The sequence below is a fragment of the Plodia interpunctella genome, chromosome 26 (assembly GCF_027563975.2).
Source record: "Plodia interpunctella isolate USDA-ARS_2022_Savannah chromosome 26, ilPloInte3.2, whole genome shotgun sequence".
Classification (NCBI taxonomy): domain Eukaryota; kingdom Metazoa; phylum Arthropoda; class Insecta; order Lepidoptera; family Pyralidae; genus Plodia; species Plodia interpunctella.
This window is the reverse complement of record NC_071319.1, coordinates 4,522,908-4,548,086: the sequence shown is the minus strand read 5'-3', so window position 1 is coordinate 4,548,086 and position 25,179 is coordinate 4,522,908. Positions and strand designations below refer to the sequence as shown.

The window sequence follows — 25,179 nt, the reverse complement described above, 5'->3', positions numbered from 1 at the left end:
ACAAGCGGGAAACTGTAATTTTATGCAGTAAATTATTTTAGGCGCTGCCTGCAGCCGGCCCGACCCTAAAATAAATTCGTTACGAGCAGCGAGTCATATTCACTATTGCTATAAAATATCTCAGACACAAAACATATAAAACAATTTGCCCACAGAAAATCCTATAAATAACCCTCCATCTTCACGACGAAAACACTAAATACACAGCAATAAAGGCACTTTCCCAATTCTCCAATCACATTGCACAATTTGAAAAAACGAAAATAAACTTTTTAAAACATCACTGGTAAAAAAATATACGGAATGTAAATGCTTCCAATTCGACATTTGAAAAGTTTCGAATTTGGAACGTACCGGCCGTAGACGCGACTCCCTTGCCGCGATCGCTAACTCTACTGAGGTGGTTTATTTTCCGAACGTTTTTCGAAAGATGCACGAGCGCACACGGACGGGATCTGCGCGCGCGTGTGTGTGCGTAGCGTGCGTAGGGATGGGCAACACTATCGATATTTTCACTTCACTATTGAACCAAAAATCTTTATAAGCATTACAATGTTTTAGCTCTTCTCTGTTTCTCTGTGTCTGTGCCGTATAGACGCATAATATTTATTCCACAACAAGTGTATTACCTGTCATATTTTGTATGTCATTGTTTGTGTAGTGTACCTGTCATATTTTTATTTGGTCTACATATGTATAAGTAATGTTAAAATATAACTTTATTGAGTAGAATAAAATTATCAAAAGACCTTGATCAGACCTAATGTCCGTAGTTAGCATCGATTTAAATAGAATTAAGAATTATCGAAATCATCACAAAGGAATTCTAAATTCATTCATAATAAAAAGTGCACAGACGTACACGCACAGACGGACGCACTTCGAATAAAATTGAATTCAGCAATTCTAGAAAAAAAGTAGAAAACAAAATTACAATATTTATCTAACCTAACTTAGTACTTTTCTGTTTCTACATTAAAAAAAAAATAATTGCTTTAATTTATTTAATATTCATACGTTTTGATTCTTGACACCACTTATCACTATAGGAGTGTGACTTATTGAGATATGCTGCAGTTTTAAATTATTGTTAAGTAGGTATATTTTTTCATTCGTAAAATAATAATAATCTCATGTAATTAAAATAAACTTAAGATTTTACATAACAATATTAGTAACACTAAGTTGTAATATACTTACATAATATAATAGAGTCTATTTAAATTTTAATAATTCCATTAATATAAACATAAATTATTTCGAAAAATATAAACAACATTTATCGATAAATGAAATCATTTCTCATCACTACGCAAACGCGTTCACGTAAACCTTCCACGCACACCGCTACACCTTGAGCTTTAAGCTGTTTAAGCTAAGCTATGTGAAAATAGACCTTAAGTCTATGAATTTAAGATTTAAAATGTTTTGTTGAATATACAAGTTAAAACTTAGAATTGATTTAAGCATAGGTAAATTTAAATCTCAGAGATAGGCACTGGCTATGTGCAATATTTGATTAAAAGTATATATATACACACACCCGAAATGATTAAAATAATATTCATTTCGACTGGATAATGTACCTTTCTAATGGTGAAAGAATTTTTGAATTTCGTTCGGTAGTTTCGGAGATTACCCGCCTCAAACATACACTTTAACACACGTTTACCTCTATATAATAATAGTAAGATTATAGTTTTACCCGAGCGAAGCCAGGGCGGGTCGCTGGTAAGTAACAAATGAAGTTGCAACAAATGCACTTCCAAGAATTGCATCTTCCGTAGATTCTGAGAGAACTATTAGTAATATACGTTATTTTATAATGCGGTGACAAGATGCAGTCATTTCTAATATTCTGAAGGATTATTTCAATTATTGTGGTTAATAACGACTATGTCAATTCTATTTTACACCTTTTGATTACGTTCTCATTTCTTGTTAATACTTTTATATAGCACATAGCGTAGGATTCGAAGCTGTGATCTTTCAATTTATACCTAAACTAGCTTTTGCCAGCGGATTCGCACGCGTATATTTCCCACAGAAACATTTTTCCGGTATAAAAGTCCTCTCCATACTTCAAACTACATGTATCTTATGCAAAATTTCAAGACGATCAAGGTTTAGTAGAAAGAGCGTTAAGAAGTAACAAACAAACTTTCTTACGCATTTGTAATAGTTTGTAATAGGTTTAAGTATACAACATTTTGTACATAAATATTTTATACAGTAAAAAAAATCACAGGTGTTATTAAAATCATGACAGACAGACGGAATACATTTAAACCTTTGTTTGAAACAAGGTTAAAGCATAACTTGTATAATACCTACTTCCAGTAGCTAAAGTATGTTTTGTTCATGGATTTAGTACGTGCTTCGTTCGGAATACTTACTAATTCCATGGTTTTGTTTCTTTCGGTCTGTCAAATTTTGTTATAACAGTCACAAAACATATTTCAGACATGGATTTTATATGTACTTCGACGGAGTACCTGATAATTCCATTATTTCAGCTAAAAGTACGGTAAACTTTTTTAAAGTACGGTAAACTTTTTTATGAATAAGATATACGATGAATAATAATAAATTAATACACATTTGTTGACTTTTATGAATAACTCTGTCCAATGTCTAGTGTGCGACTCACTCGATTGCAAATAGAGTGAGTGGCTCACACATTAATGACTCGTCAACCTAATTAGGCATGCTGTCACACAATCTATCTAAATAGGTTTATTTGGCGTACATTGTGCTCCATTGGTCATATACCTATACACTAGCTGCGCCTTGATGCTTCGCTCCCCTGGGATTATCAGGATACAAGTTTATTTGATTTTGAAAACTCCCGTTCAATATTAATTTTTCGGCACAACTGTTGAACGGCTGAACCGATTTTGATCAAACATATCTAAGACATACAAATTTGCTATCAAATAAAAAAACCGCATCCAAATCGGTTCACCTGTCGATGAGCTATGATGCCACGTACACAGATAGACAGACAGACACACTTAGCGGTCAAACTTATTTTTGCGTCGGGGGATATAAAAATTAGGTATTTTTCACATTGACCTGGGATGTTTATCTAGATAGATATGATGCTATTTAATGGTATTCTTCTATTTCCTTTTTGTTACATTTTCTAAAATTAAAGTCTGTCATTTTTGTAACGAAGTCATTTTTGTTATCCTTTCCTTACTAGTTTAGAATGTTACATTATAATTTTTGTAAAAAAAAGATAGATATGTACCTATATGTTGTAAATATAGTACCGTCTTAAATACCTAAATAAAGTCATGAAGCTACTTTATGGCTAAATCAATCTGTGTGATATATTGGTCCATATATATACCTATCCATTCAAGTACAACATATATATTTCTATATATCCTCTCAAGGATCACCTTCCATTTCCATAATTCAGTATTAAACGGCTCACGTTACTTCACATCGACATCCGTAATTAGACCCTGCAAACGAACCCAATTTCCGCGTTGCTACGACCTTGTTAATAAAAATACAAATTAGATATAATTCAAGCATGCAACCCTGAAAGCAGTATTACACAACAATTAGAGACTTAGTTTTAATTTGAGCACATTCTCTTATAGATAGCACATTCGTTATTTACCTACTTTATTATTTTCTCGACTGCATGCAGCATTTCGCTTTGTCTGTTATCGACATTTAAGAATTTGTCGAGAAAAATTAAATGTTGCTAAAGAATTAAAGAATTCTTTCTTTTCCAGTATTGTGCTATTTTATCAGCGAAGTAGTTATTAGTAACTGTAATGAGATCATTTTCTGAATATATTTATGTAATTAGACTATAAGACCTCCATAAATTATTTTAAACCCAGTTACGTTAATGTAGTCCTTTTTATAATATTGTGGCTGATTAATATGATAGTCATATTATCTTGAAAAGTTTTAGTAGGAGATTTATTTTCTTTAAAATATCTCCTACTAAATAAAAAAACCTAAAAAACTTTCTCTTTCTTCTTAAAGACAAAAAAATAGTATAAAATCCTAAAGTTGAAACAAAATTTTGTATGTTTTTTATAAATAAAACCAAAACGTCATTCAAATGTTTCTTTATTTAGGTATTTACATAAAATGAGATGAGATTTCGCGTAATTGCAATATAATATTAGTGAATAATTTAGATTTAGATACAAATGATATATTTAGTAGTACATACAAGGAAGATTTGAGGTCTTATATATTGCCTGCTTGCGTGAGAAATAGCATACTGGCCATCGTCTACTCCACCATGGAATTAGCACGAAGTACTACTAATTCCATGTAAACACATTTCCATTTCGACTATTCGGCTGGCCTACACTTTAAAAGCGTGTTATACTAACAGACAAATACTATGTCAATAACTAAAAAAATATATTTTGGTCTATCTCTTTCAAATGCACAAGAAAACTAAAGACAATGTAGCTAGCATAACCAAATAGTTTGCAGCCGTTTCCATAATAACTTACCGGTCAGTCTCATACAAAAGCAGCAAGATAGACGTTGTAAAACCGGTCACATTATTATGATAAAATATACCTATTCTGTAATTTAATACGTCTTTCTCTCTTGTATGAGCGAAATGGAAGATATTGTCATGCCTGTACTTTTTACAGGTAAAAAAATATATAAAATATATACCCTTGTTTATATATAAAATATATAATCAAGTGTCAAAAAACAAAAAGTGAAAGACCGCTATTGACATTTTATTTGTCTTTTCATTAGTATAATATTGTAATGTTTCGATTATAAAATTCAATATGTTTATTTCTATAAGCCATGTGGTTTTGACTCTTTCTTGGAAGTAAATAATTTGTATTATTTGATGACATTTCTTGTTCCATGTTCGAAAATAAAAGCGAAAATTGAATATAATGAAGATGTCAAATAAAAATAATTTAATTTATAAATATCATTGTTAATAATGTATTATTTATGATAGGCTTATAGAAGAGTGAAGTGATAGGTTCATATATTACGCGACTAAAAAGAGTAGACAATAAAATTTTATACATATATTATTTGGCAATATAAATTTATATTGCCAAATAATATATGTATAAAATTTTATACGATTGTTATTGGTCAAATATTTTGTTTGATGATTGTCAGACATTGTGAGAAACTTTAAATTATCAACAATTGAGCGGACAGCTCGCTGTCAGCTATCGTGTTGTCAATGTAAAGTACGCTTACAGGGAACGCCTTAAAGCTCACTTTTCAATGAACGTCATCTTGCCCTAACGGAAAACAATTCTTACTTTCTACTCTTTAAAATCGTTTAAAATTAATTAGAGTTAGAGTTGGTCTATGTTGAAATGACTCGCGCCACTCAATCGCGATTCACATACACAAATATTATAAAATACGTAATACAATAGTTGCACGAGTCATATCAACCTATACAAACAATACTATTAGAAGCGTAAACTATTAGATACAATGTACTTAGCTGATATCATCTTTTCGATATATAAAATGCAAAAACTTTCATATATGTATCAATTTTAGCAAAATCTACGTCTATCCTTTACGACATAACCGTTGGATTACAAATTACAATTTTTAACAATACAATACAATCCTATGCTAGGAGAATAGATTCAACAATTTTACATTTTATTAAGATCAGCCAATTTAATAATTCATAAAATCTTACCTCTTTATAAGCCTATTTTAGTTAAAATATGTTTCGTTTCATTATTATATCTCTTTTTAAACTAAAACAGGCTTATTAAGCGGTGGTTAAATAATTTTATGAATACAAAGTTACATCTAAGGAATTATTTGCTTTAGTGATTATAGCCAGATATACTATACTTTTAGCATTTTTCAACTCAATTGCAAAAACTCCATGTTGTTAGAATAAAGATTATTATGCAATAAGGTGTTTTCGTTAAAACAAATAATTTCTTGGACATATTTTATTCTATACACGTTTCTATACCAATTGACATCATATATTAAAGTATGACTCGGAAAATTTAGTATATTGTCTCAATTTTTCAAGTATAAATATATACTTTTTCAAATTAAATTAAATAAATTTGAGGAACTCAGTACATTTATGCTCATATAAAGTATTTAAAATATACATAAAAAGAATATATTTAACACGAAATTATAAATTTTATTAAAATAAAAATGGTCTCGATACAAAATCGTGTAAACTTTATATAAATGCTTGTGTTGTAAACAAAAGGTTGTTCTTGTGGGGAATGTCTATTCTAGAATCCATGCGACATTTCAAATGAATTACTTCAAAATCCGATTTCAAGTTAAGAATAGGTATGTAAATTATATCATTGTATTGCTTTGTCGAAATGTGTTCATTTTCTATATTTCATTATTGAAAGCCACGCATCTGCCAATACCTCTATAAAGAGTAAAAACGAAATTTTAACGAACTACATTTTTTTTGCTATCGCAATACCAAATCAGCCAACAAGAGACAGCGCCCTCATCCTACTCCGTGTCGACCTCCGTGAACTAATGCGTCACCACGCTGGACTGCGACACTGGAGGTCCCATGTTCGAACCCCGGTCAGGTCAAGATGGAAAGTTATCAATTTCAGCTTGACCTGGGTCTTTGTATTTTTGTTTATAATGGATAAACTCGAAAACTACTCGGCCTATTTTGATTAAATTTGGCACAGGGTTGACATAGGCTACTTTTTATTGTGGTTTTACCCGAGCGAAACCGGGGCCAGCCGCTAGTCTACTATATATGTATGTATATGTTATAAAATACATCGTTGAGATAGTATCCAATAACACAAATCTCGAAATTTTATTTTCTACTCTTTATAGACAGAATGTACTATTTTCATTGATAAATCCTAATTTAAAAGAAACATTTATGTCGTCTCAATCAAATTGTTTTTTATTCTTTGGATATCCAAGCATAGATCTATTAGAAAAAATCTTTGAGATTTTTTGGCGTCGGAAGGTAATTTCATACAAAAAAAAACATGTACACGACTAATCGCCGCATTAGTTATACAAAACCTTCATTCCAAGCCAGATTAAATCAATACAAAATATTGCTATATAAAATAATTCCAAACTTGCACATAAAATACTTCAATTACAATCTAAAAATCTCAGTTGTTCATATACACGAAACTAATTTACGCCTAAATTAATAAAATAAAGAAGAATACAATTATACGTAATAATACATCGCTATGATATAAACAAAAAGACTAGATTGTTAAAAATAATAATTACACTTATCATCCTTATCGTTAAAATAATATAATTACATACAAAATATTTGAGTGCCATTTAGATATCAATCCATAAGGCAAATATCGTGGAACGATAGATTACATTTCTTATTACGTGGGAATATCGGAAAAAAATTACCATGTCACTTAGAAATAATGTTTGAAACTTTCTCAATGTTGAAACGCTGCCTTGTTATTTCTACATGGGGATGAGGCAGACGAGTGGGGTAAACGGTTCCAACATGGTTCCGCCCCGACATCTAGTCGCGCTATTCACAGATGAACGGAACACGAAATAAGCCCCTCCCCTTCACATGACCTCTGTACACCTTTCAGTGTAGCTGTGCTCAAGTTGATACCTTCTTAATATTTGGTCTCTATAGGTATATAGTTTTTGAGTTTCTGTTATGAGTGTGGTACACTTATAACAGAAACCTTTTTTATCTGGTAGATATTTTATTATTTCTTTTATCTGGTTGTCTTATGGATTGATCTGTTTCAATGGTTTCAATCTTCAAATAATTAGTTTTGACTATGAATTTTTATAGTCAAATACGCTGTTCATGTAAAATACATTAAAGTCAAATTGCGTTGCACAAACCAATCTAAATTAAATTTCATACCAAAAACTTCTTTGTCATAAACACGCAACTAACATCTTATTCAATTGCATAATAATTATATATATATATATATATATATATATATATTACTGTTAAACAACTTGCGTCAGTTTATAATCTATCTAGCCAGATAAAAATCAATCAATCAAACTATATCGACAAATTTGTAAAATGTTTTACATGAAATATATATTAATAGGAGACATGCTATTGCTCAGTCACGCTCCGTCATTTTGTCGTCCGTCGACAGACGACACAGAAATTGAAGTTTCGACGTACATCAACGCACGTCAATGTCAAAACATATAGAATACAACAGAGCACGTCAGAACTGCAACAAACTGCGTCGTTGCAAAACACGACTGAGTAATGGGGCTTTGAACGTACGAAAAATGGTCGTAAAACACAATGACAGAATTACACTAATATGGTGTGCACAATACACATATACCTATGTAAATATTAGCCTGATAAGTTAGATTGGTTAATATTCCGTATACATTTTACACTCGGTAGGATTAATTTAGCGTAACGCGTTAGCAAATTATCTACATCTAGCGCAAACATTAAATTATTTTATTTATTACCTAGCGAATCTGTGGGAAGAACGAAAATTTGTTTCAGTAAAAAATTCTAGATATAAATTGGAAACGACGCTTAATACTTCTCTTTAAATTCCTAAATGTTTTTTTTTTATGTTTTAAGAAAGTATTTTATTCACTGATATTAGACAATGATATTTACTTTTGACAAAACTTCCGACATTCAGCCTTAATAGTACATATATCAAATTATCTATGTAAATAAATACTTGAATAAGGACTTAGGACCTTATTATGCACAAGTCAAAGCTCATTTTACTGTGGACAATATTGTCAGCACAACATTTCAACATATTTTTGGTCTTTGTCGAAACACTTCGCTTTGACAGTCTTTTTCTTCATTTTCCACTTATCTTATTTTTAGTTATTATGCATTTAAGATATTTAATTAACAATTTAACCGTATGACTGACAAAATATATTTCAGAATACTCTGAAGCCATTCAAAATTAGTATCATAATAATATGGCAGTGGTTTAGGTAGGACTTTAATGTTCACGCTAGCAAGGCAGTATTCGTAGATATAGAGGTTTTACCACATAATATTATATAATCTAATCTATAAAATGAATAATGCTTTGTGTGCCAAAATGGTTTTCTTTGTGAAATTTAATTCTTTAACCATGAATACAGGCTCAAGTATTCGTTTAAGTGGAAAATATTAATTGAAAACTTCCCATGCAATGGAAACACTTTTATTTTTAACACAATTCAAAAAGTAAATGGTACACAATTCATTTGTTTATTTCTAAGAAATTACGTTAATTTAACCAATCTTTATTGGTCTATTTTCGTATATATAGAGGTCTCATCTATATTATTAATAAAGTAATTCCAAACAAACATACAGTTGTGAAAATGGACTAAAGGAGAAGAAATGCGGTAAAACCCCTCTTCAGTCGTAGTTTACATAATCTTAAAACCAGAGGTCGCCACATTCCAAACATAATATAATACAATGGCGGCGGCTCGCGTATCCGATGCTAAATATTTAAAGCGAAATAAATACACATTTGGTTAATAAACTATAGCTATTATATATATTTGTTATTCTAAACAGTCGATGTTGATGGAAAATTTCTTGAATACAATAAATAACATTTTATTTTTTTTAGCATGAAAAATAGCCTCATTTATATTTATTTTCAAAATAGCATCTAATCGTTGTTAATTTCCGAATCTCATCTCTCTTTTTATATAATACATAAGTACAAAATAAAAATATATCTCACATGTGATGACGTATTGAAAACCCGCCCGTTGGTTCAAATTCAAATTCTTTATTCAACTTACAATGATATTAATGTTTTACAATTCTTTTTAGATTTTGTAATTTATTTAATTTTTAGTGGCTTCATACTACTCGTATAGAAATAAATTTAGCCTCAAAAACATTTATTCATCGTATCACGCAGACGTAGCGAACCAATCACATTCCGGTGCGGTTGTCGTTGCGTCACAATCGCGCAATGTGATTGGTTTGCTGCTGCTCACTTCGCATCGACTCGATGGTGAGATGTAAATAGCAAACTCGCACCTACTTGGAATGTAATACGAGATTGTGTACGACTACGAAGATACAAGATATTGCTATCTCGTTCATCGGTAGCCATCACTTTCTTGTATATAGGTATAACGTATACCCACCGTATAATCATACCTTTCAGTGCGCGAAAAGGACAGGTAGGGCTACTGATAAAAGAGACAGCAATACATGTACTTCGGATCAAAAAATTCTTGCGTGTACTCCAGTCTTACTTATAGTTTCATGGAGTGCTAAGACACTTGAAAAATGTTGAAGTTTAAAAGTTATATGAAGAAATATTAAATTTTCCTTCAACATCGACTTGCATTCATCTAATTGACCTAAAAGTCACATCGGTTACCACTCAGTTATTATCCTTGGGAAGGTACAGTTCTCGATTAGAATTGCAATAAATTTCGTAGGAACCAAACACTTGTGTATTATCATGCGTACCGCGCGACTTTCACTCTTAAATCGTTGGCGATAAGGCGGGTGGTAGTCGCGGACCAAATCAACAGAAGCAAGCGTAGAAACGGGACACGTCAAATGTCCAATATGTGTCCAATTGGTTTCTGAAAAATGTATGTGATTTTGTAATTGAAGATTTGGTTGTCCTGTGGTATCTACACATACAATAAAACTGTAAGCGGGCTATGTACATAGGAGATATTAAAGAACAATAATTATGGGGTCTTTATGGGACTAACAGAAGCCAAATAATATTTTCTAGAATTTTTGTCTGTCTGTTGTTTTGTTTTGTTTGTTCAAGCATCACGCAAAAACTACTGCATAGTATTGGATGCTGTTTTCATAGTTGTACAGCGGATGGTCTAACTTAAAATCTGATATAGGTTTCATCGCGATACGTTGCTTAGAACCCGACAATATTATATAGTAATTTCTCAAAAAGCTACACACTACTAACCCTCCCCGGGAATGCTATTGTTGTCTATGTACTTTATTTTTTAAAACAATAATGAGATTTGAATTTAAGAGTACCTACTACTCTCTAATGAAAATACTGTACGTCGGCATAAGACGAGATGAACTAATTTATGGTCTCGATAGCTCAGTGGTCAAGAGCACTCCCGGATAGACAGGGGCGCGGGTTCAATTCCCGCTCGATTCCAGAATGTTTTCATCTCATTATTATTTTCAAAAATAAATTAAAAAGCATGTGTGACATATATAATAAATCCATTTTAAATATGTGTACTTTAGTCGGTATAACATCCACGAGAGGATATGGAGTGGTCGTGTCCTAGGGCGGGAACCACACGCCACATCTAACTCAACGGCCGCCATCAACACTGATCGCTTACCATCAGGGGTCCAGCGGATGCGGCGGCGAAGCTCCACAACTGCTGTCTTCACTGTGTAGACCCTCGCCTAGTTCTGTTCCCACCTGATAAATACAATAACATATTACAATATAAATATAAATATCACATACTAGCTGCACCCGGCGGTATTACTCGCTGTTAAAATTATACTTTGATACCAACTTATAACCTTGGTTTTAATCAACATAAAAATTACATTATAACAGTATGACACAGTTGCTACGTAATATTCGATCATAGACACTAGACTAGATACCTACTACACTCGCGATCTATCATTTGCCGTAATTACGTAATTGCAAAATAAGCGCCAAATGGCGCTACTGTGCATAAAATAACTTTTTGACGCAAGCTTTATTGTTGTCAGGAGGAATCTTATTGCATTCAATGTATGAACATATAATCATATCCGTGCAGTAAACCGTTGAGAAATTCCCACATCTGGAGCCGTTCCTGGGTGCACCATCGCAGGTCATGCTTATTATTATAAAGCATTGTCATCCAAACTAAACATGTATATGTACAATTTGAATAAAGTTTCAGCCCAATCGGTTGAAGATAGCTGCTTCAAAATTGAATTGCAAGATTCCACTCATAGACATAATTACATTGCAAGTTAATAAAGTAAATAAAGCCAATGTATAATTTATTGCAACAACATACGGTATACAGGGTGACTTTTTATACATTGGCAATATTTTGTCAACATGCTCAGTCCATGATTCTGAACAACTTTTAGTATCGGAGTAACTAAGAAATCGCGAAAAAAAAAATCAGCCGTTCTATACAAACGTAAACACCTAAGTTGTGGAAAATGTACGAATAAGCTGATTTTTTTTCTCTCAAGGTTGCTTCCATACGAAAAGTTGTTCAGTACCATCGACTGAGCATGTAGATATAATAATGCCAATGTATAAAAAATCACCCTGTACAATTTTACCTTGAGCACATCATGCGTCAGGGAACTCATGCTGCCGAGACTGAGTGGTGTTATGGACCTCTCTAGCAGTAGAGACCCACTGCCCTGCGAACCTCCGCCAATCGACCTGAAAACGTAATACAATAGTATATTGTAATAGTACACGTTATAAAATTCGATTATGATAGCTAGTTCAATAAACTTTATAGTTTTGATGCATTTTTAAATATATATAAATAGCAACACTTTACCATAAATTATAATAAAATATTAAGATAAAACGTAGTAATACTATATGACCTGTATTCCTGTAAAGATTTAGAATTTCACAATAAGTAAATAATTTGATCCATTTACAAGTGCACTGAGACGAGTCACAGTGACACGGGTTTTTTCAATAAATATTGTGATTGATTTTTTTTTGTCATTTATTTGTGTTACTATGTCTGTATTGTGTTGGGTGTAGATGTAGAGTACTGTATTGTAGTGTACTGTACTGTACTGTACCTCTCCATAGCGCGCGGCGGCGGCGCCTCCTCGCGCGCGTCGCGGCTGCGCGTGCGCCACGACCCTGACGACATGTAGCTATTCTGTATTCACTCTTCCTACTAACATTATAAATGCGAAACTTTGCGAGGGTGGGCTATCACTTTAGCGATCACTCCACCTTTGTGTCTTTTTTATATTTTATATTTTGATATTTATTTTCTGTACGTATTTACTTTGGATGCAATAAAGAGTATTGTATTATATACTAGTTACTCTCTCACGCAACATCTACTGGATCAATTATTATGAAATTTGGTACACGGGTAGAATATAACTTGGTATAACGCATAGGGTACTTTTTATTTTCCATTTCGAAAAACATATACTTTTAAACCCCAGTATACAAATTGCTGGCATTGAAAAAGAAAAAAAATCCCGTATTAATTTGAGGTTATGGACACCCTGTCCCGATGTTTAAGTATCCATCATAATTTATTTATTTATTTATCAATTGATGTACACAAGAAACTTATATATAAATTGCATTATAAAAATGAGTATAAATGAACCCTAGTTGCAAGAATATACGCACAACATTTGCCAGATAAGCCCTGACACTTCCCACCACTTTGAATTATTAATTTCGTACACTTTAGAATGGTTCAAAACTCACCATTATATGAGCCGGTCCCGTGCGATATCGTGAGCGGCGACGTCCGTTTACTGCTCTCTCGACTGCTATACGTTTGCTGAAAACAAACATAAATTACATGTATATATACATATATGTATGTATACATATATGTACATACATACATATATGTATGTATACATATATGTATACATACATATATGTATGTATACATATATGTACATATATACCTACCTAGATGTAACATACATACCTATGTATATTTGTAACGTGATAACTTTCGAACTGTTGGTCTGATTTCGATGAAATTTAAATGGTATGTATAGGATCTGTCAATAGAATTTTTAAGTTTGCACAAACGCAATTTTAGTAAAAAAAAAAAAAAAGATTGCGTTCGCGAGATCAAAGTGTTGTATATTTAGACAGGTTTAAAAAGGCAATGTATACCTGTGACGCGGGCGACGCGACGGGCAGATCCAGCAGCCGCTGCGAGCGGATGCCGTCGCCGGGCCCGAGGTGCGACACGTGCGCGAAGTTGGTGGGCAGCGAGATGAGGCGCGCGCGTCGCTCCGATCTGACCAGGTTACAGTAACTACATCGCTCTAATCTCTTATATACTCGTACACAAACAACATTCTAAATTGTCACGTGCGAAGTTGGTGGGCAGCGAGATGAGGCGCGCGCGTCGCTCCGATCTGACCAGGTTACAGTAACTACATCGCTCTAATCTCTTATATACTCGTACACAAACAACATTCTAAATTGTCACGTGCGAAGTTGGTGGGCAGCGAGATGAGGCGCGCGCGTCGCTCCGATCTGACCAGGTTACAGTAACTACATCGCTCTAATCTCTTATATACTCGTACACAAACAACATTCTAAATTGTCACGTGCGAAGTTGGTGGGCAGCGAGATGAGGCGCGCGCGTCGCTCCGATCTGACCAGGTTACAGTAACTACATCGCTCTAATCTCTTATATACTCGTACACAAACAACATTCTAAATTGTCACGTGCGAAGTTGGTGGGCAGCGAGATGAGGCGCGCGCGTCGCTCCGATCTGACCAGGTTACAGTAACTACATCGCTCTAATCTCTTATATACTCGTACACAAACAACATTCTAAATTGTCACGTGCGAAGTTGGTGGGCAGCGAGATGAGGCGCGCGCGTCGCTCCGATCTGACCAGGTTACAGTAACTACATCGCTCTAATCTCTTATATACTCGTACACAAACAACATTCTAAATTGTCACGTGCGAAGTTGGTGGCAGCGAGATGAGGCGCGCGCGTCGCTCCGATCTGACCAGGTTACAGTAACTACATCGCTCTAATCTCTTATATACTCGTACACAAACAACATTCTAAATTGTCACGTGCGAAGTTGGTGGCAGCGAGATGAGGCGCGCGCGTCGCTCCGATCTGACCAGGTTACAGTAACTACATCGCTCTAATCTCTTATATACTCGTACACAAACAACATTCTAAATTGTCACGTGCGAAGTTGGTGGCAGCGAGATGAGGCGCGCGCGTCGCTCCGATCTGACCAGGTTACAGTAACTACATCGCTCTAATCTCTTATATACTCGTACACAAACAACATTCTAAATTGTCACGTGCGAAGTTGGTGGGCAGCGAGATGAGGCGCGCGCGTCGCTCCGATCTGACCAGGTTACAGTAACTACATCGCTCTAATCTCTTATATACTCGTACACAAACAACATTCTAAATTGTCACGTGCGAAGTTGGTGGGCAGCGAGATGAGGCGCGCGCGTCGCTCCGATCTGACCAGGTTACAGTAACTACATCGCTCTAATCTCTTATATACTCGTACACAAACAACATTCTAAATTGTCACGTGCGAAGTTGGTGGGCAGCGAGATGAGGCGCGCGCGTCGCTCCGATCTGACCAGGTTACAGTAACTACATCGCTCTAATCTCTTATATACTCGTACACAAACAACATTCTAAATTGTCACGTGCGAAGTTGGTGGGCAGCGAGATGAGGCGCGCGCGTCGCTCCGATCTGACCAGGTTACAGTAACTACATCGCTCTAATCTCTTATATACTCGTACACAAACAACATTCTAAATTGTCACGTGCGAAGTTGGTGGCAGCGAGATGAGGCGCGCGCGTCGCTCCGATCTGACCAGGTTACAGTAACTACATCGCTCTAATCTCTTATATACTCGTACACAAACAACATTCTAAATTGTCACGTGCGAAGTTGGTGGCAGCGAGATGAGGCGCGCGCGTCGCTCCGATCTGACCAGGTTACAGTAACTACATCGCTCTAATCTCTTATATACTCGTACACAAACAACATTCTAAATTGTCACGTGCGAAGTTGGTGGGCAGCGAGATGAGGCGCGCGCGTCGCTCCGATCTGACCAGGTTACAGTAACTACATCGCTCTAATCTCTTATATACTCGTACACAAACAACATTCTAAATTGTCACGTGCGAAGTTGGTGGCAGCGAGATGAGGCGCGCGCGTCGCTCCGATCTGACCAGGTTACAGTAACTACATCGCTCTAATCTCTTATATACTCGTACACAAACAACATTCTAAATTGTCACGTGCGAAGTTGGTGGCAGCGAGATGAGGCGCGCGCGTCGCTCCGATCTGACCAGGTTACAGTAACTACATCGCTCTAATCTCTTATATACTCGTACACAAACAACATTCTAAATTGTCACGTGCGAAGTTGGTGGGCAGCGAGATGAGGCGCGCGCGTCGCTCCGATCTGACCAGGTTACAGTAACTACATCGCTCTAATCTCTTATATACTCGTACACAAACAACATTCTAAATTGTCACGTGCGAAGTTGGTGGCAGCGAGATGAGGCGCGCGCGTCGCTCCGATCTGACCAGGTTACAGTAACTACATCGCTCTAATCTCTTATATACTCGTACACAAACAACATTCTAAATTGTCACGTGCGAAGTTGGTGGCAGCGAGATGAGGCGCGCGCGTCGCTCCGATCTGACCAGGTTACAGTAACTACATCGCTCTAATCTCTTATATACTCGTACACAAACAACATTCTAAATTGTCACGTGCGAAGTTGGTGGGCAGCGAGATGAGGCGCGCGCGTCGCTCCGATCTGACCAGGTTACAGTAACTACATCGCTCTAATCTCTTATATACTCGTACACAAACAACATTCTAAATTGTCACGTGCGAAGTTGGTGGCAGCGAGATGAGGCGCGCGCGTCGCTCCGATCTGACCAGGTTACAGTAACTACATCGCTCTAATCTCTTATATACTCGTACACAAACAACATTCTAAATTGTCACGTGCGAAGTTGGTGGGCAGCGAGATGAGGCGCGCGCGTCGCTCCGATCTGACCAGGTTACAGTAACTACATCGCTCTAATCTCTTATATACTCGTACACAAACAACATTCTAAATTGTCACGTGCGAAGTTGGTGGCAGCGAGATGAGGCGCGCGCGTCGCTCCGATCTGACCAGGTTACAGTAACTACATCGCTCTAATCTCTTATATACTCGTACACAAACAACATTCTAAATTGTCACGTGCGAAGTTGGTGGCAGCGAGATGAGGCGCGCGCGTCGCTCCGATCTGACCAGGTTACAGTAACTACATCGCTCTAATCTCTTATATACTCGTACACAAACAACATTCTAAATTGTCACGTGCGAAGTTGGTGGCAGCGAGATGAGGCGCGCGCGTCGCTCCGATCTGACCAGGTTACAGTAACTACATCGCTCTAATCTCTTATATACTCGTACACAAACAACATTCTAAATTGTCACGTGCGAAGTTGGTGGGCAGCGAGATGAGGCGCGCGCGTCGCTCCGATCTGACCAGGTTACAGTAACTACATCGCTCTAATCTCTTATATACTCGTACACAAACAACATTCTAAATTGTCACGTGCGAAGTTGGTGGCAGCGAGATGAGGCGCGCGCGTCGCTCCGATCTGACCAGGTTACAGTAACTACATCGCTCTAATCTCTTATATACTCGTACACAAACAACATTCTAAATTGTCACGTGCGAAGTTGGTGGGCAGCGAGATGAGGCGCGCGCGTCGCTCCGATCTGACCAGGTTACAGTAACTACATCGCTCTAATCTCTTATATACTCGTACACAAACAACATTCTAAATTGTCACGTGCGAAGTTGGTGGCAGCGAGATGAGGCGCGCGCGTCGCTCCGATCTGACCAGGTTACAGTAACTACATCGCTCTAATCTCTTATATACTCGTACACAAACAACATTCTAAATTGTCACGTGCGAAGTTGGTGGGCAGCGAGATGAGGCGCGCGCGTCGCTCCGATCTGACCAGGTTACAGTAACTACATCGCTCTAATATACTCTCTTATATACTCGTACACAAACAACATTCTAAATTGTCACGTGCGAAGTTGGTGGGCAGCGAGATGAGGCGCGCGCGTCGCTCCGATCTGACCAGGTTACAGTAACTACATCGCTCTAATCTCTTATATACTCGTACACAAACAACATTCTAAATTGTCACGTGCGAAGTTGGTGGGCAGCGAGATGAGGCGCGCGCGTCGCTCCGATCTGACCAGGTTACAGTAACTACATCGCTCTAATCTCTTATATACTCGTACACAAACAACATTCTAAATTGTCACGTGCGAAGTTGGTGGGCAGCGAGATGAGGCGCGCGCGTCGCTCCGATCTGACCAGGTTACAGTAACTACATCGCTCTAATCTCTCATATACACAAACAACATTCTAAATTTTTAAGACCCCTCGCCCACTCATAATCGCACGTGTATTTTCATGGAAACACATGGAAATGTCATGATTTTTTTGAATTAATTTTTAAAACCAAAGAAATAAACAAAGTAAATGAAATTACAACTCGAATATTAGCGATAACGTTATCTCCTCACCATCGACAAACAGTGATTAGACGAATTTTTAAAATCGCAACCGTATCGAAAACATCAAAATTTATTTTTTTTATGAAAAATAAGTTTTTTTTTACATTCGAGAGATCACAGGCGATAATTCATTTTCCAAAATATTGAAATATTCGAAACGATTCCGTTATCACGAAATCTCATACTAATCTCCTTATATATGGAAAACGAAAAATATTGATTTTATATTTTAAAAATAAAATGACACAATTTTAATTTTATTTGAAACTAAAATATTCACCTTATCAGGTTAAAATGTAAAGAACACAATATTATTACCAACACCCAAATAAAGAAGAATTTGATAGCGAGACTATGACGTTCTCGTAAATATTCGTGCTAGTCACACAGATTAACAATACTTACAATCTATTGTGTGCCTCTATGGCCTGATGCGATTGTTCCCGTATTGAGAACCTACGTTTGTTGCTGCTCCATGACGCCAAATGCTCCATAGACAACGGACCCTCTGAAAATTGACATTTTTTTTTTATCTTACAGTATGTCTGTTGCAGATGTAGTCGTAAAAGTCATTCCGTATTAGCAATAACCATTCCACGCGCTTGACATACTACGCACAGACATACAAATACATGTTAAGGGAGACAAAGAAATGAAGACAGCAATACATACGGCCCACCCTGGGCCGCAGCCCGACGATGGCGGGCGCGACGTCGCCGGAGAACGGGAACCCATTGTTGGCGTTCGTCACGCCGTACGACATCACCCAGCCGCTCGCGTCCAGCGGACGGGCGTTTGCTGAAAGTTAAACCAATATACCAAATAAAAGCATTTATTCGAAAACAAGCTGTGATGCCCGCAACTTCTTTCGAACAATTTTTGGTAAAGAGTCAAAATTATTAGACAAATTTAACTGTACAAACAAAGCGTAACGACCTATACAGAGATACTCATACGACTGAAATATATGTACATTGCCTATAGTTTAGCTGTACCGTCATTGTTCTTCATCAGGTGTTCTAGTTTTCAAGATCTTATACCCTATATTTTGCCCAGGCTTAATAGCTATATAAAAAAAAGTTTCATTCAAATGCGTCCAGTAGTTCCGATGTTTAGCGTATGCAAACAGACAAACAAACAGACATACAGAGTTTTTTTTTCAAATTCTTTCTCTGTTACTATGACTCTATCGCCTAATTATTTTTAAATGTAAACACATTCAATGTACACGAATTATTTTTCTACAGTTTTATTATATGTATTGATTAAACATTCCCAGAAAATATTTAGGTAGAATTTTAAATTGTACAATACTAGGTGCGCCCTCGGGCTTTGCCGCCCGTGGGAATTTCGGGATAAAAAATACTCTATGTATTATTCCAGGTTATATTCTATCCGTGTACTAAATTTCATAACAATCCGTCAGTAGATTTCGCGTGAAAGAATAACAAACATACACACATCACAAACTTTCGCATTTATAATATTAGTAAGTATGTTGTATTACGTAAGACGTTAATTTATCATATTTCATCAGGTGTTTTTACAATTTATATAAAATAATAGAACTATATAACAATATAGTAACGCACGTATATTGATTGTTTGCACCCATTCTCCGGACTCAATGTCGTAAATGTCCACGTGAGTCGCCGTGAATATTAACAGGTGCGTGTCGTTTATTGCTGGAAATATAAAATATAGATTTATTACATAGGTAGATATTATGAAGTAACCGTAAAATCCGGAAAACGCAAGGATGAGAGAGAGAGAGAGAGAGAGAGAGAGAATATCTTAACACTTACACTCTTATTCATAAAAAAATTAAAGAATCCTTGTATTGCATCGTTCTATCAATGTTCAATATTATGCGATATTAACAACATGTATTTTAGTTTAAGTATGCTTTGACTTTTGTATTTCTGAAAAAGCTACAAACCACTAACATTTTGGCACGCTCACTGCTGAGAGAAAGAGATTAGGAATTATGTCATTCTCCGTACTTCAAACTACATGCATGCAAAATTTCAAGAAGATTGGTTGAGTTGATAGAGTGTGAAGAGGTAACAAACCAATTTACATTCGCATTTATAATTAGTTTGGATTACATTATTGTTATCGTTCCCTGTTATTCATAAAAAGATAAAAAGTATACTTTCAGCTAAAGCACGTTTCGTCACTATCACACTATCCAAAACTTGGCATTGAGAGAAGGACACAAAACATACGTTAGCTTAGTGTGTTTATATGTAAGGATAGAGTGTGACATGTAAGGATTTGAGTTGTCCGAAAATAAATATTTTTTACTTTTATCTTATTTACTACAAGATTTTGCCCTTTTGCAGCTTCGCCCGCGTGACTTATTCTGCGAAAGCGGAACACAAATTTCACCCCCCATTATAGTCAATTGGGGGTTGATTTTTGAAAAAAAAAATCTACTCTACGTTTGAACGGGAGTCTTGAACTATATGTATACCAAATTTCATCTAAATCGGTCCAGCGGTATAGCGGAAAAGACGAACGGACGAACACAATTTCGCATTTATAATATTAGTATGGATAGTATGTTTCCTGAACAATACACAAAAACTATATGTATACCAAATTTCATCAAAATCGGTCCAGCGGTATAGCGGAAAAGACGAACAGACGAACACACTTTCGCATTTATAATATTAGTATGGATAGTATGTTTCCTGAATAATAATAGATAAGAATATAAATCGTAAATCTAACTCACCATGGTAAGTCGGCCTGGCCGTATACATGAGTTCCGTGTCCCTCGCTCGGTGTCCGTTCCGGTCCACGTATAACGCCAGAGAGTTGAATACTAATAGCGTGTCTGTTGTGTTCGGAACCGGCGCGCAAGCGAGAGGTTTCGCGTTCGAGTGAGACAGGAAGAGGTTGACTTGGTTCTCTGGGTGGACTAGAGCTATAACATAATGTTAAATCAATTATTTAGTAGATACACAGCTCCACACACCAATTTCCAAATCATAAATATTTATTTATTTTATACTAATAATTTTATATATCGTTCACTTGCGACGACAATGTGACATCTCAAAAACCCCAACTTTACAGGAAACAACTTTTAAACTTTTGAACGGTCTTATTTTTTTAAATACTGTTCGAACGACCTAACTCTGTTAGAACTTATTATAGGTTAACTAATGAACAAATTAATCATGTATAGTCATCGTATGTTTACAAAGAGAATACCCATAATTTATACGTTTAAAAAAAAAAGAGAAAACTTATCACCATTTTCCTGAAATATGCAAGATTTTTGATGTGTTATAATGAAATGTAACGTTGAAGATGATAAACTAAGTTACATCGTGTTGAGTCATGAAATGATAAAACGTTGATATCGAAAATGTTTCTTTAATATAACAGCAATATGAAATATCAAAATAGTGGTAAGTAGTGGTAGTAGTAGAAATATATTTATGATGAGATCTTCAATTACAATTAAGACATTAAAATAAAGCACATATTTAAATCACATATAACTTCTTTTCGTCTTAATTCAATAGTCAATCAATAACTAAGCTTGGCCTAGTAAAAAAAGCTTACAATAATTATCACAATCATGTATGGCACGTTAGCAGAATCATCAAAGATGAAAAAATACTGATATCAAAGTTAAAAATTCTAATAATAAACTTTTAACAAAAACTATATTAATTCAGTCTTCAGACAAAAAAAGTACTCCTTATCTTAATTTAAAGGTTAATAAGAAAGGTTAATAAAAAGCTACAAACTTTCAAAATATGATCTGTAGTATTCAGGAATGTGATTACTATTCAGCAGAGAAAATATATCTTCTTTCTTCTTTTCAGCTAAACCAGGTTTTCTGTCAAAAGCCTTCTTGAGGGGAAAGTTAAAATCAACCTTCTTTTTTATTATGATAGCTCTTTTGAATTCTTCAGCGTAAGAAGTTTTGAAGTATAATGTATCAGGCTCATCTTTCAGGAGCTTAAACACTTTTATCTCTGAAATTTTAATGGCATTTTTATCTTCATCCTTTTGAAGCACGAAATTTACTTTACTTATTACAGCTTTCCAATCGCAAATATCACTATAACAGATTTCGTTGACGTGAATCGGCGTAGATTTCTTTCTGGCAGCTTTTATGGCGCCTATGAAACCTTCAGGGGTATATATAGGTCCAGATCTCAACTGCCTTTTCACTTGCCGTTCAATCTGAGAGTGAACTGAGTCGCCTTCGTTTTGGGTATGCCCCTTAATGAGAAATTTATGAGTGATAGACTTTATATTGGGATAGTTCTGCACAGAATAAAGATACATAGCCATCGTGAACTTATTCTTCTGCTGTCCAGCAGCATTATCAGAGTAAAAAACAACGTCAACTGGTTTGCCACCCTCTGAAATATTTTTTATATATTTAAAAACGCATGTGGCAATCTCGTTGGCACCTCTATAAGCCTGTGATTCGTCCCATACATAACATTCGACAGAGTGATTATTAATATCGTAAATTGTCAGATTCAGTACGTTCAGTTTTGATTTGTAATAGAATACAGATATTTCTCCTTTAGGGCACTGAAATACTGCCTGTAAATCATAAACTGCAACAACTATATTATCATCATTCTTATCCTTTTCCTTCTCATTTCGTGATAAAAGTTTTTCTTGGTGGTGTTTTAAGTAACTTTCCTTCTTCATTTCTTTTTCTTCTTCAGTGCTATTTTTGTAAGCCTCACAAAACTCACAGGTGTCTTTTTTAGGGATAAAGAAAGATATATTGAATTCTTGTGTGAATATTCGATAAAACATAATATAATTAACAAAACCAACATTATTAGTCTTGCATTGTTCTACATAGTCTCTGTGAATATCCGAAATAGTCTTACTTCCGTCAATGTAATGTCTTTTTGAATTAGCTCGCAAATAGTGAGATTCAATTTTAGGGATAGCTTCAATGAAACCTTTTGCACCATTCTTCAGTGCGTCATCTACGTGGGCATGGTTAGAGTGACACCCACGTTTATCTTTGATTAAAGAGATGTTTGTATCTTTATTTTTCTTCTTTAGTGCAGTTTCTATAGGTCGGTTATTTATTGCCAGAGTGTTTCGAAAGAAGTCCTTGCAAACCCTTATTTTTACGCCTTGCAAAGTAAAAAAGAATGCATTATTATTGTTTCGTTTCGGTGCTGGAGTTCCATTTTCATCAATTCTAACATAACGTTGTACTGGCTTTACTTTATCAATGGAGTGGAGTATAAATGACCATTGTCTTTCAATATCACCCAAATTCCAGTAATCATTTAGAATTTCTTGGCGTTGGGTTTCATTAATGAGGGAACGGCATTTATTTCTTGAGAGTTCCTTTCAGATGTCATTGGAATTTCACTAAATTCAGCTAGTGTAAATCTGAATTTTGATTTTTCACGTAACTCTTGATAATCTGGATCTTTAACTGAGTCATCGCTATCTGCAAAGAAGTATAAATAAGAGGATAATGATTTGTATTCTAGTAAAGTTATAAATTTAGGTACACTTTAGGTTATCAGGCAGTCAAAAACTTATCAGCGCAAGAAAATTAAAGAATACATAATAACAAATGGATACAAAATTTGGAAATAATTTGTTTTGGTTACTTAGCTTTTAAGTTTTACCGACCTTCTACAAAAGATGATGACGAGGAGTACTGGAAGAACTACTGGACGATGAACTTGTAGATTTAGAACGGCGGCGATAGTTTTGAGTTGTCTCTGAATTTTCTGAAATCGATGAATAAGTATAATAAAGTTTACACCGATATTTTAATCAAAGACTTTACTCTCGATGCAAAACCAATACACGGACATCCTTCATACAATAGACTATCTATTGTAGGATGTCAGTGATAGTGGTTTCTAAAGCCGCAAAGTACGGAATAGTCGTGAAGCATACTTACCGATCATTTCATTCTCTTCAGTATCGGAAGAATCCATGTTACGAGTATCATTTGAAACAACATCGCAACCATCATCATCTTTTTTTTTTTCTTGCTAACTCTAACATTAATTTGGTCCTCGACCCCATCTGTAAATAATATTATTAGCACATACAGTGTAATAAGTGGAAATAAATATTTAAGCTGACTTAAAATTATTCGGCAAAATCAGCACATCTACAAATAACCCAAATTAAATTTCGCTAACGTGTAATCAAATTATCATCTTCAATGTTACAATAAGAGTTATCTCAGTGAAATTAATATTTTTTACAAGAAAACTGTGATATCAATAACCTAAAATTTTAATATCTTTTTAAAATTTCACGAACACTGTGATAACAAGTCGTACCATGTTATTGAAGGAAGAAAGAAATGATATAAATACTTACTTTTCACACAAAAACGCTGATATTATCGTGATGTCACGTTTTTGGCGAAAGCCGGGAGCACTTCTCACTAGCAACAACAGACAACAACTGAGCTGTCACAGTCTTGATGCTAACTGCATCGCCGAGTGAGATACTGCTATACAGTGATATTTGCATCTCATTCTCTCGTAACTCGGCCATTTTTAAAGTAAAAAATACCGCGATTTTACCGAAAAATAGATCGCGACATCGCGAATTTGAATTTCAATAAAACAAAAAATTGAATATTTATAAATGTCACACTGTTGTCGCAAATGAACGATAATGTGGAGGTCTACATGCTATGTGTCATTAACTTCGGGCCATTAAATATTCAAAATTTCATCAAAATCGGCCCAGCGGCATAACCGTGAAAGCGTGATAGACAGACTCATATTTGTAATTCTAGTATGGTTATCAAACCTAGTTATGGTTAGTGATTAGTTATGGTTAACAAGATTGTAAGGGACGCATTTTTCGTCTTTTTCCCGAACTAACACTGTGGA

General features: G+C 35.4%; 2 protein-coding genes across 9 annotated transcripts in view; both read right to left on the bottom strand.

Moving 5' to 3' along the window:
• The window catches only part of LOC128681069 (protein amalgam-like), a 139,234-nt gene extending 138,735 nt beyond the window's left edge, over positions 1-499 (bottom strand). For all 4 annotated transcript variants that reach the window (XM_053764642.1, XM_053764643.1, XM_053764644.1 and 1 more), the window contains exon 1: positions 355-499. The gene's annotated coding sequence lies outside the window, so the exon portion shown is untranslated. The remainder of the gene's footprint in view (positions 1-354) is intronic.
• Positions 500-4,082: 3,583 nt separating this feature from the next.
• Positions 4,083-25,179, bottom strand: part of gek (genghis khan) — a 59,523-nt gene continuing 38,426 nt past the window's right edge. For all 5 annotated transcript variants that reach the window (XM_053764571.2, XM_053764572.2, XM_064436835.1 and 2 more), the window contains 10 exons: positions 21,039-21,230; positions 19,891-19,983; positions 18,971-19,096; positions 18,704-18,806; positions 13,860-13,986; positions 13,434-13,509; positions 12,779-12,842; positions 12,293-12,398; positions 11,332-11,414; positions 4,083-10,581 (listed from right to left, as the gene is read on the bottom strand). In XM_053764571.2, coding sequence (XP_053620546.1) covers positions 11,334-11,414; positions 12,293-12,398; positions 12,779-12,842; positions 13,434-13,509; positions 13,860-13,986; positions 18,704-18,806; positions 18,971-19,096; positions 19,891-19,983; positions 21,039-21,230 — 968 coding nt within the window. In that variant the 3' untranslated portion in view covers positions 4,083-10,581; positions 11,332-11,333. The remainder of the gene's footprint in view (positions 10,582-11,331; positions 11,415-12,292; positions 12,399-12,778; positions 12,843-13,433; positions 13,510-13,859; positions 13,987-18,703; positions 18,807-18,970; positions 19,097-19,890; positions 19,984-21,038; positions 21,231-25,179) is intronic.